Source organism: Berkeleyomyces rouxiae, assembly GCF_048999995.1.
Source record: "Berkeleyomyces rouxiae strain 22BRR77 chromosome Unknown BrBRR77_ptg000003l, whole genome shotgun sequence".
Lineage (NCBI taxonomy): Eukaryota > Fungi > Ascomycota > Sordariomycetes > Microascales > Ceratocystidaceae > Berkeleyomyces > Berkeleyomyces rouxiae.
The window spans coordinates 1,345,461-1,358,052 of NW_027396493.1; the positions used below are offsets into that span (position 1 = coordinate 1,345,461).

General features: G+C 49.2%; 4 protein-coding genes across 4 annotated transcripts; 3 read left to right on the forward strand and 1 right to left on the reverse strand.

The window, feature by feature from the left end:
* Positions 1-144: 144 nt before the first annotated feature.
* On the reverse strand, positions 145-1,282 carry BROUX77_003546 (uncharacterized protein; the record flags this gene model as incomplete). The annotated part of the gene is made up of 3 exons (XM_073748209.1): positions 145-1,046; positions 1,107-1,179; positions 1,235-1,282. 3 exons carry the CDS (start codon positions 1,280-1,282, stop codon positions 145-147), a joined length of 1,023 nt encoding a protein of 340 aa, XP_073605971.1.
* A 405-nt stretch (positions 1,283-1,687) lies between these two features.
* Positions 1,688-2,308, forward strand: BROUX77_003547 (uncharacterized protein; the record flags this gene model as incomplete). The annotated part of the gene is made up of 3 exons (XM_073748210.1): positions 1,688-1,705; positions 1,778-2,116; positions 2,204-2,308. 3 exons carry the CDS (start codon positions 1,688-1,690, stop codon positions 2,306-2,308), a joined length of 462 nt encoding a protein of 153 aa, XP_073605972.1.
* A 3,978-nt stretch (positions 2,309-6,286) lies between these two features.
* On the forward strand, positions 6,287-8,113 carry BROUX77_003548 (uncharacterized protein; the record flags this gene model as incomplete). Its single annotated transcript, XM_073748212.1, has 2 exons — positions 6,287-7,795; positions 8,039-8,113. The coding sequence occupies 2 exons, from the start codon at positions 6,287-6,289 to the stop codon at positions 8,111-8,113; spliced, it is 1,584 nt and encodes a 527-aa protein (XP_073605973.1).
* A 422-nt stretch (positions 8,114-8,535) lies between these two features.
* Positions 8,536-11,671, forward strand: BROUX77_003549 (uncharacterized protein; the record flags this gene model as incomplete). The annotated part of the gene is made up of 2 exons (XM_073748213.1): positions 8,536-10,549; positions 10,656-11,671. The coding sequence occupies 2 exons, from the start codon at positions 8,536-8,538 to the stop codon at positions 11,669-11,671; spliced, it is 3,030 nt and encodes a 1,009-aa protein (XP_073605974.1).
* Between the last annotated feature and the right edge of the window lie 921 nt (positions 11,672-12,592).

Here is a 12,592-nt window from a genome sequence, read left to right on the forward strand (position 1 = left end):
TGTGGGCGAATGACACACCAAAGGAAGGTTATCAACATTACTAGGCATGATACATAATGCAATACAAAGCTCCCATAAGAGGATTTGATTGACATGGCACAGTTTTAAAGTAATGTTAATATTCATAAAAAGCTTCGTAAATCGTTACCACAAAGCATCTAGATCTAAACCCTCACTTCCTCCAGACATATCGAAGCCCTTCATTCCATCCTCGATAGCTTTGTCCAACTCCGCAGCCGCCCTTCCCGGGGCACCACCTTCTTTTAGTGCCATGGCATTTCCAAGCCCTATTAACCCAAAGAATTTTCTTTTGTACACTCGTTGTCTTGCTTCTCTATCGGCATACATCTCGCCATCTTCATCCGTCCGCTTACCAAACATGTTGAGGTATGCAAACGGTTCCGGATCACGGGGGACACTGTAAAGGGTATCCCAGTAGCCATTTCTGTTCTCCTTTTCTTGCAACTCCTCGCCCAAGCCGATTTGCACAAACTTGACCAGCGCCAGAATTTGCTTAGAATAAGCCACATTGTCCTTGGCTCTCATGGAAGATCGACCTTGTGTCCAGCCGCTGTTGCCTGCTGTTGACCATCCCATAATAGCACAAAAGCTGTTGAGTGTTTTAACCCAGCCGCCAGGGCAGCATACAACTTCATCCGCAGCGACCTCAAGCAGCCAAGCAAGAATCTCAAGCGCATCATTGCTCACTTTGGCAGAGACGTGGGTCATGCCAGCACGGACGAACATGATTGCCTTTTCTGCGTGATTGCGCACATCGGACGCTGGTAGGCAACGTAGGAGCTTGATCAACTGCGTACGTACACCGGCTGAGAGATCACAGATGAGGGGGAGAACCTTGATCAACAAGGCATAGGTACCGATAGGGTTGTTTGGGGGCGTGGCTGATAGTTGAGTGGTGAGGTAGGATAGACATTCTTTTCGTTGCTTTTCGGACTTGGAAGTCGTGGCTAGCGAGAGCTGGTGTTTGAATTGTTTGATGGCATCTGGAGCAACTTCAGATATGGACTGGTGGCCCATAACAATGGCTACGATGGACAGTATGCGTTAGCAGAGTAAGCTTGGATGTCGCTGATTTGGTTACTTACACTTGGATTTGAAGCCAGTGTTGGTGAAGTTGGCCGCCTTGGCTTTCTCCTTGCCTACCTTTAGCTTGGCTTTCTACAGGTCGATTAGTAAACGATCAGTTGCAATCATGGAAAAGCTTTCAACATACCTGGAAGTCCTTCGCCTTCTCTCTCTTCTTTTTTGCGCTGGAACCCATCTTGACAGTTTTTATGCAATATATAACAAGTACTGTAGGTTAATTGGGAGTGAAAGAAGAAATATGAAATAAGAAAAACAAGTAACTATGTGCGTTGTCGCAAACTAGTGTCGCAACTTGATGCAAGATGAAGCCGACCAACCTTTGCAGAAAATATAGGCGGTCTAAAGCGGCAGAATTCTGAGCGCCACATTTGATGCGCTTAGCGCCAGTTTGATTTATAGGGAGGACGCCACACTTTTGCACCACCTTGCGTCGCTCAGCATCTCGAGCTCTGGCTGGCATCAGAGTAAAGCTCAGAACCTAATCCCGCTTCGGCTAATTTTGATCAATCAGCTTGCATTCACGTATTTTGATCTCATCGTCCAACTTACTGGAACAGCAAGCAAGCGCCCAGCTCCAACTATGGCAGAACCAATACAGGTACCCAATTTCCCCTATCAAGCCATGAAATTGCCAGCAAGCCGAAGACTAACCTTGTCTCCAACTAAGTAGTCCTCTGCCAATGGCCACGATGTTCTCGAAGAGGCCCTAGTGCGCCTATCAAAGAAACCTGGTGTCAAGGCCACCATTATCCTGGACCGGACCAGCGGTGCCGTCTTAAAAACAAGTGGCAACATCGCCTCGCTGCGTCCAGTTTCATTGCGCAACCAACCTCCCACCGACAGCGCTACCACATCACCGACGACACCGACGATAGAATCTGAAGCTAATGGCGCATTTCCGATCCCAAGCGCACACGAAGTCGAAATGCGTGGCGCCCAACGATACGCGGCGCTGGTTTGGGCGTTTGTGAACACAACAGATGCGCTAGTCGATGATCTGGAGGCCGAGGTGCGTGAAGTCCATGCCACTGCATTTGAAGGCGTAATGGCGTCTTGAGATTGTCTTCCATACTAACAAGAACTTTGTGCGATATAGGATGAGCTAAAACTTCTGCGGTTGCGCACGAAAAGACAGGAATTGGTCATTGTACCAGATTCAAAGTACCTCTTGGTTCTTGTTCATGATACCCCAACAGCCTAGGGCTGCCTCAGTAGTCGACCATTGAGCCGACTATCATGTGTTTATTATATCGCTTTTCCTATTTGCCTATAGATGATGACGAAACAACCGCCGAGTCACTGAGAACGTCGCGCGCTGATGATCAATACCTACACCATGATACATATACATAGTACATGGTGGTCCACGATACTCAAAAAGAATAGCCGTTCTAATAATGAAGATCGCGCAATATAGTTATTGCCGTAATGCATGAGAATCAAAAACTCTCGCCGCAATCTAAGAGTAGTACGACTGATGCTGTTATGAGGCACAATTTGGGGAGCAAGTGATGAAAGGTATCAACTTGTTACCTCACGTACATATGTACTACATGGGGTTGGTATGATTAGGGTTACAACACACAATACATTGCTTGTTGAAAGGTAGCACAGTTAGAAAGTTGAAATTCAAGGCTTATGAGTTTGTGCTCTTCTCTTGTTCTCGTCTTCGTTCTTTTGCTCCTCGACTTGAAAATGCCTAGACAACGAGAAATTAGGAATAAGGCACACAGTAAAGTGTTTTCTCAGGGGGGTTGGCGGGTTTACCTTGGCTTTTTGGGAGCCTGGACCCTTTAATAACTGCCGCTATGATCAAGTAGAGATACATGTCAGGCACGAGGGGGAGGTATGCATGTAACGAACCAAGAAAAACCTTGGGTGGCTTTATGCAAATCTATTGGGGGCCTGGGTCAGTGGTTACATGGTCATTCGTCTATCTTGGAAAGGCCGATCATATCGTTAGAAGCAGATCGGGGGCGATTTATGAGCCGAAGTATCAACATGTTAAGTGCCAGGCGATGACGTACGAAGCTAGCCAAGATGCATTATTCTCTGGTGTAGTACACAAGCAAGGGGGCTCAAATGAAAGTGGGAGATGTGAGATTAATCCACCTTATTCATTTCACGACTGTACCGCGTAACGGCTCGAGCTCGACTCTTCATTCGTGTTGGCTAGGTACTGAGCCACGGGCACTGGCGTGCAGAGCAAGAGAAGCGGTGGTTTACATGCACGTTCCAACGAAGCCCCCGAAAGCCTGTAACAAACAAGCTGGGCCGACTCTATGCATTTATTTGTGCAATTATGGCCCTGTGCTATTTGTAGCACGCTTGACATGATTGCGATCAGCATCAGGTCGTCTGGACAAGCATCAAGATATCGAACCGAGCACGACGAAGAGTTGATGCAGCAGCGGAACGAGGCCAAAATGAGAGAGCGAAGATCGGTGCATGCGCTGAAGTCTGGCGGGAGGTCTGGGGGCACATAAAATATGTATCATCTTTGCTCACATGCTAAGCTTTGTTTCTTGGGTGGACTGGAGAGCGAATTACTCATCCGCCTGGGCGTTTTAGTGTGAGGCGAGTGGGGAGAGAGGGGGCTCATCGACATGACCCAGTTGATGAAACAAGTGACATCGTGTTGATGGGAGTCTTGGAAAGCCGCCGCTAGGAGGGGATTTGATCATTACAGGTCACTTGGCCTTGGAGCACAGAATAGATGGATATGGGATATGATCATAGTTGTGGCGTGGTTTGGGTTGGCCTAAGCTGGCTGGGTGTCGTAAGAACGGGTAAGTGTTGGAGTATTGTCGGTGTTTAGCAGCAGCTTTTGCAATTGCATTTATTCACAACGAGGGTGGAACCTGGGCGGCACAAAAAAGAAAGTCGCTATGTTCTGTATAAAAAAGTTTTCATCAGCCTTAAGCTGCTGGAAAAGCCCCGCGCCTTGTTTTTTCTCGCTGTGATGCGTTTTGTGCTTTGACGTTGTTCATCTTCGGCTTTTGTTTTATCGGCTTTTATCCCTTTACTGACTATTTATGCCTTCTGGAAAACTCCGGCGGGAAATAGAGGGACCCATGTCTGCCCTACCTAGGCTTGTTTCTCTCCTCCTTGCATGATGTTTTGCTGGTGGGCGAGTACACACTACTCAGACAAAGAGTATGGATTTATACAGACTAAGGCTCTATTGTGTTTGTGTTTTTGCCGCTATGCCCTCACTAACTCACTCGTGCGCTCCAGCCAAGTTGTGCATGCTAGATGCATGTCATCGAGGCTCATGCAGGTTTATGCAGGGCAATCCAGGCTTCCACTGTTGATGGCCTTCAATCGCTTACTCCGGTTGTAGAGTCACCTCCCGTTACAGCGGACTGGATGCCATAATGCTACACTTACAATAACCTAGGCGCAAGTTCAAACCAAGGCAAAGCCGGCATATCATAGGACCACATCGGTATAGGTCGCTTTACGAGCCAATACAGAATTCAAGAAAACCCTTCATGCAATCTCAACTTCGCTGTATTTAGCATCAACAGGGCATATTGTAGACTGCCAGCTGAGAGGGTCGGCTCTTCGCTAGAGATTATTTCTCCCTAGTCCGGTTGTCACGTCTTATGGATCCAACCCTGATTTGGCCTCCCTCTGTGCACAAATTATTCCTTCGGCATAGAAGCTTCGAAAGCTCGCCACCCGATCTGCCTTAGTTCAATTTTGACTGTTCCTGCACAAGGAAGGGTCATCAATGCCTAAACAGCCCTTCACTCCGATGTAGAATACCGGCATGCTTCTTCAAGTTAAGCCTTCTCGACACAATACAGCCTGGAAAACTGCCGTGAACGAGAATGGACCTCCAGTTTCGTGTTTCAAATCCATCCAGCGTTTGAGTTTTGTGTTGCTGTTTCCCTTGGCATGGTGATCTGTCTGTATACATACGGCTAGTCACCAAGGTTTCTCATCCGAAGACCTTCAACTTTTCTCTTTTCCATCACAAGGCGGTGAAGCAGGGGCTTTGTCTTTTCGTTTACTTTACTTCTGTTTCGAACAGACTAAACAGGTTTATGCAGTCTGACGAGCAACGTCCTGAAATCTCGCTACACAATAATATTAGGGTATGCAACCCTTAATAGCGAACAACGTCAAGAAATGGTGTAAACCTGCGCTTGCACAAAGACTACACACACACGAGGAAGCTCCAGCCAAAATCAATGTTCGTCGGCATGGGGAAACAGTATCAGATCTTGGAACAAAGGTTGCCATCTTTCTCTGCAAAGGACACATAAGAAAAAGGAAAGTGTCGCCATTAAGCTTGGGGCCCCAATCCCAACTTCTCCTTATTTGGATCAAGTCTCCTTGACTTCGTATAAGTGAGGGCTATCTATAGTTCTTTACTGGACAGGGCGAAGCTCGGTCTTTTCATTTCTCCCTTTGTCTTCCTCCTCAAGACGTACCCACTCCTGGCCTGATAACAAAGCAGCCTACATGTATAGTTATTACTTGTACATTTCCAAAAGCTTCTGTTTGTACGTACGGCTATATCTTCCGCTCTGGTATAGCTTCAAGATGTCATGCGTTTGGGGTTTCAAGTGATTTTAGAGTGTACTCCTCCTGATTTTCTCTTTTCCCACCATGGTTCTCTCTAGATCACCCATCTCTGATTTCTTTTGAAGGTTCTTTTTCTATCATCTACAGTGGCAAATCAGTTGCAAGTTTGGAAAGTCTGCGAGTTGGTGAGCGCTCTTAATGTGCAACCTCAAGCTCGCTTAGTTCGGCCACGGATCGCTTTTGGATAGATTCCTTATTGCTTCCCTGCCATTCGAACGCACGTTCAATTTGGGTTTAAGTTTTCATCTTTTGACTTTCCCTGATCTGACTAGTTCTTTGTCTCACTCGGCTTATAACATCCTGGGTACTTCCAGTCAATGATACTCGGCCAATATTCCATCATCTACCAATATCTTGCTTTCCATCCTTTTGAAGTTATTGGGGTTATATAGAGTTTGCCCACCGATTTTCTTCCTGTCCTCTCTTTGCGCCTCATCTCGCTCTCTGTTACTTCATTCTTCGCGAACATACCTCATAGGTAGTAGATCCGCCTTTTCCTGGAACCGGCTGTGCCTTCATTCTCTATTCATTTTTAGCGCCCTCTTTTATTTTCAATACCCGTCTGTTCTTTACTATCGCCGCCATGAGAACTACACGAGCACCCCTCGACCAGTATCGGAATGCTTCCAACCTGGAGGACTGGGTTGGTGACAACAACACTAACAACCCTACTCCTGGATGCTATGAATCAAACATCGAGCAACAATACCGGCAAAGGCCACGGAACATTGAGGCCTGGAGAGCGGGCATAATACCGACACCACAAGCTCATCGAATGGCCCCTGGAAGTACCAACATGAGCAGCACTAATTCCATGAACTACGGTGGCATTCCAGGCTCTAGAGCCGCTGCCCCTCCGCCTATTACAACCACCAATTTGAACTTATCGCCTACCTCTCAACACGATGACCCTATCTCAAGTGCCTCGCCATGGGGAGTTTTCACTTTAAACAACCGTCGCCAATACGTTGGCTCTGAAGAGAACCTACGTAGTGCTTCCTGCTACAACAGCACCACCTCTCCAGCCCCAGTCAACAGTCCTCTGGCACAAATGAAAACTTACAACGATAGAAGCTCATCTCCGGAGACCAAGGAGAACGACTACACGACCGGCATGGCCAATACTCAAAGAAGCATCAGAGAAAGGAATGTAGATGCCACCGATCGCGCCTCTGCTATGGCCGCAACCCGTGGTCGCGAGATATTATCTAGCATGTTCAGTAGCAGACCTTCATCATCATCATTATCTTCAGCTGCATCAAGAGATAGAGGGAGTCAACCAAAGTCTGGTGATCAAACCCAGGACCGAACTGACCTGAACAACTCCAAAACGGAGATGGATGCCGACACTAACATGCCCAGTTTCAGAAATCCAGAACATCGCAACACAATACCCTCTATGGCCCAGACCCAACAAACCCGAAGTGCCACCCTTCCCAAGACTACAGCGGGCGCGCCACCTTCCCGGTCGTCAATGCCACAGGAAATGCCGAGTTCCATACTGACCTCATCCTATTCCTCTTCATCTACGGGAGGGGTTTCAACTTTTCGGCCCTCATCTGCCGCTGCTTATGTTTTGCCACAAACAAGACGAGGTGGTTCCAGACCACCCATGATCCGAAGCCACACATCAACGGAGTATGCAGCTAATCCGGTAGTATCTCGAAAGACGTCATTTCCGACCATTATGCCCTCAGTGTCGGGAGCTCATCTATCTGGAACCATTTCTATGCCTGGGCCTGTTTCCATGCCGGGAGCTATGTCTGGGCCTGGTCCAATTACTATGCCTGGGCCCATGATAATGCCTGCTTTTGCAAACCCTAACGCACCGATGATGTCACCACTGACAGTTTCTACGCCCTCAACGCCTGGTATGCCTATATCTCCACCCATTGGTACACTGCTGGATCCGGCAGGATCACAGGGACCGGCGATGTGGTTGGCGTCGGCGGATCATCAGACGCCGGGCGCTATTGGACTTGTTCCTTTGAATACGACGTCCATGACAATGTGCACGGGATCGGGACCCCGGGATTATTTTTCCCGGCCAGAAAGCACAATTATCCCTTTACAGCCCGCTTGTCCACAAATGGTAAGTCGAGACCAGCCTGGTGGTGGTGTCTTGTTTTGTTTGCTTCAATTGAGATGAAGTTGGGTTTGATGTGGCATCAAGTGGTGTCTTGGCATTGCCCCTAAGATCTGGAGCCAAACTTGGGGTATCCCTTGTTAGCCACAATGCCGCCCTCCCTGAATTCCACCTCTGCTTACCGAAAAGTGTCGGCGATACGAAGCAACCCTGGGCTTCGTCTAACCCTGGGTCTGCTTCACCACCTAGAAAGTTGGAGGTGGTCAGTTTTTTGAGTTCCCCTCACGCGACAAACGACCGACGGGCCGCTGCTTCCTTGTTTAATTTTGCTCCTGCTTGTGCCTGATATGCATCATGTGATTTTTTTTTTCTCCCTGCGACTTGTTGGTCATCATGGCCTTATTCCCTGTGGCATTTGGCCCTTGGATTCCCTTGCTTTTCTTGTCTCTCCCTCCTCGTTCCCAATTTCAGCCTTTTTTGAGCTTACTATAGCTTCCTACTCTTACACCATTCCTCTGACGACGTTACTAACCTTGGCTTATTTTGCTTTTCCCATCAAGGCTCCTTCTCCTGGATCATATCACGACCTGCTGGCTACTGAATCCCCCTTTCCGCCATTTTATGGCGGCCCGTCCAAGAAAGCTTCGATTCTCAATTTTAACAAGCCTCTACCGACGCCCCCGCGTTCTAATAGTGTCCGGAACCAAGATCCAAACAGCAGGCCGCCGCTAAAAATTCAGCGAATTATGACAACTTTAAGCGAAGAGGATGTCGAGAAGCTCTTTTCCGGTGCACCGCAATTCTTTGCCCGTAGCGAAGGTCACAACACCGGAGCTCCGCATCCATCGGCTGCTTACCCATGGGACGAAGAGGTCGCCATCCGGGATATGAGTGATCACATGCGCGTCGGCGACCCGGCATGGAGCTGCATGACCGCATGGCCGCATATCCCAGTGCGTCTACGTACGAACTCTTCAGACGGCGGCAGGACGAGCATGGACTACAGACTAGAGCCGACGCCAAGCAATGGCTCAGGTAACAGAGAAAGCGGCAGCGATTTTGCTAGTCTAGGCTCGCCTGTTGACGATTACTCACACCCACTCTCACGAAGTTCTACATCTTCGTCATCCTTCAACCCTATCTCGCCCGTCATCTCTCAGGCTGCCCCTCCTGAAAAGAAGCGAGGTCACTTTTTCCCTAGATGTCGCGAGAAACCGAGCATGCTGAACATGCAGGGCCTTGAAAAGGGTACCATGGGCTACCAAAGCGCTCTCGAGTTTGGGGTAGCCGATGCCCTCAGTCAGGATCAAGCCGGGTTTGACATCCACCGTTTGCCACGAGGCCCCGAGGTTCTCAACGCCAGAAAGCGTCTTCTCAACGCTCGCGATGGGTTGCGCTCCCTCGACGAACATGTCATTCTCGACCAACTCGCTGTAAACTGCCAACGCTACCGTGATCCCAAGTTCTGGGGTAATAAGCGTGGCCCATTGCCAGCAGACAGCAAGCTACCTACCAACAAAGTCCTGTATAATGAGCTTTACACGACTATCCTGAATCCACCCTTGAAATATGCCGACACTGCGGACAAAGGTTCATTGGCACCCCAAATTCGCTCACTAGTCCAGACGCTTGCTCTACCTAATGTATGGATTGACTTTTCGCGCGTGGAGTGGCGCCTGCAAATTGGCCAAATTCTCTGGGGACTGCATCGTGAGGATGCAGTTGACGAAGCTTCGGGAACCGACCCAGAAAGCACTTTTGATGCCCAAATCCCCATTCATGCTGAGGAAAGAACTTGGCTATTAGTGCAGATTTTATTGGCGTCTGAGCTTTTGATTCGCCTAGACATAATTACTGAAGATGAGGAACTTGGCTTGGAGAGTATCCCAATCACCGCTATACGCCGCTTTGAAAAGGAAGCGACTACCCCAGTCAAGTGGTCGCTCATGCTTGCCCGGTCCTTTATGGAGAATGTCGATATTGTCAAGGAGGCAGCCCCCCCTAATGGCTCAGCTACAGCGAATGGCACTCACCACCCCGAAGCCGAGTTACATTTAACAGTCACCGATGGTACATCGATCTATGAGCGGAGTTTGGCTGGCTGGCTCGCGAGTCTTACCAAGAAGATGTCGTTGCACCACCGGCAAGACAATGTTTACAAGGGCCCTGTGTATTCCATCAAGGGTCGGTTCGCCGACCGCCAGGTCTATGGACTGCTCCACTTTGCTAAGATCCTGCGCTGGCCTGGAATTGAAGATTATGAGAGACGGATTATGGAAAACTGCTTTTTTGCAGATGACAAGGCTCCAAAGCCTAGTAGCCATAGAACATCGACTACATATGATGCTGTGGTAGCCGTGCCCAAGCAATCGGCTGCTTCGGTTTCCAAGCCATCAACAGCCATCAAGACTGCCATACCCTCTCGCCGGCGTCATGTTTCAGCCACTTTACATGAGGCTGGTTGGTTATCCAAGATCTACATGTCGGGCATCATCCTTCCGGGCGAAAGCCTAGGTTATATTCTCATGGCCACTCTTCTTGAAAATGACCCAGAAGCTCTTGCAACCATTGGCAACCGGGCCAATTTGTCCGGCGGTTTTGTCTGGAGAAACAAGAGCTTTTGGAACACTGCTAATGTTGTGGGCCGTGTTCTCGCAGCTGGGAAAGGCTCAGCCCAGTGCCTGAGCTGGATCTCCAGTGACATTGTGCCTGTCGGTCACACTGCTGGTTGGGTTGACGTGGTCAGCCACGAAGTCAAGGGTAAGTCCAATATACAAATGGCCTGCATGTAAATACCAATGCATACATGCATGGTGACGAAACGGTTGAGAAAAGAACGCTCATACTAATAATATCTACTTTGCAGACGACCTGACCAAAACTGGTAGACAGGCCCGCTTGTGGCAGAAACATGACATTGAAAAGGCTTCCAATGTTATTGGAAACAGTGACGAGAAGTCGGTACTCCCTGGCGACTTTATTATTCCTTACGAGGATGTCTATTTGATGCAGCCCGATAATGTTAATGTCAAGTTGCATTCTATTGAGGCACCTCGGATTCAGCCTGCTAGCAACGGAAGCAGTCCCCGGGACAGTGACTTGGCTCCTGATCACATGCAACTCGCATCGGGAGTCACAACCTCTGTTCCTTCAGCGTCCGAAGTGAACCAGGGAACGGTAAGCATGCCTGCCTGCATGCGCTTCGCAGTTAACCTAGGAAATGACGTCCAACGAGAGGTCAAGGTGGCACTGGAATATGACATCAACTTTGTTACAGCCCATCCATGTACGCCATCGCAGCAAGTCCGTTTCGTGCGGTCGCCAACCAGCACAACCATTCAGCAGATTGATGTCTCGGGTGTTGGCATCGCCGGAAAAGTGACAATACCAGCAGTGGTCGCAGGTCACCCGCTGCACCGATCGTTCACATATACCGTCATGCATGTTTCGGATCTCCTACGACGGCCACGTGACAACAACCTGGACGACCTTCTTCTTGCAGCAAGCACGAGCCAGAACCGCAAACCATCTCAGATGCCACAGGACAATGGGGCCGGAACAGGCCCGCGTGTATTGGTAATTGACTGCATCACGAACCAGAGCCGCATTCAGTCTCTGTCGCCGTCTTTCACGTCACAGTCATCAGACTTTGAGCCGTCATCGCCCACATCGCCGGTAATGAGCCGCAAAGGCGAGCTGCCGATGATGCATGCAGAGTCACGTGGACGCCAGTTTGGCAGTGACTTGGAAGTTTTAGCGCGTGCGATTTGCGCACAAAAGGGATGGAATGCATTGATCAGCCGTAAGCGCAGAGGATGTCTGTCGTGTGCTATCCGGGAGGCGGAGGCGCTGGCGTGGAAGGTGGTGATTCGGGTTGATTAACCCAGGAGAAGATGGACCGCTTGGAATGATTTTTTTTGGCGAGGGCCTAGAGATTAAGAACGCGGATAGAATAATTAGTGGGAGGGGTGAGATGGTGTTTGGTGTATGGTGTTTTTGAGGGATGAACAAAGCGCCGTACTGCATGTTTCTTGGTGATGTATTTTTCATTAGCTACGATAATTTCCGACCTTGGTCTCTTGTGTATCAAATATAGTTGCGTACTCTCATATTCTTATGCTGTACATACATGACTAAGTATTAGTTTAGAACATGTGATGCTCGTATGGCTGTGTCTATATTGTCTATTGACGAGCCGACTCTCGATCTAGGGATATATTATCTAGGACACCTTGGCACGATCCTTTCCGGTAAGACAGACAACGGAGGCTATTCAAGGCGTGCTACAAGTTCGAGTCGCATCATCACACACATGGCAGCCAGCCTACCAGATATGCAGTGCCACCGGCACAAGACTTGCAACGCAGCCGAGACTCGAGAGTTGGCAAAGGCTGGGCAAGACTCATGCATACGTGTGGATTTCAACTCAAGAGCTGACCGGGCTGACTGGGTTGGTCGGCCTGGTCCTGGTCGCACAAAAGACATCACAAGTTGAAGCCTAAATGAGACAACCATGGCCTTGGAGACCGAGACGCCCCAGGCCTCCTTGGTGGGATTTGCTGTAATGGGCCTGGCGTTGTCGAGACCAGCTGTGGATGTGGGTGCATGTACCTGTGCTTGTACCAGTACCTGGCACTTGCAACGCCAGCTTGGCTCATTTGGCCATCCATTAGGCTTGGCGAAAGTATCTATACTTGGCCGCGTGCTTACTCTGTGCGGCCGGCCCCTGGAGTGTAAATGTACATAGTGTGTGTCTTGACTCTTGCCCAGGTCGGAATAGGCACTAGCCTGTTAGAGCTCTTG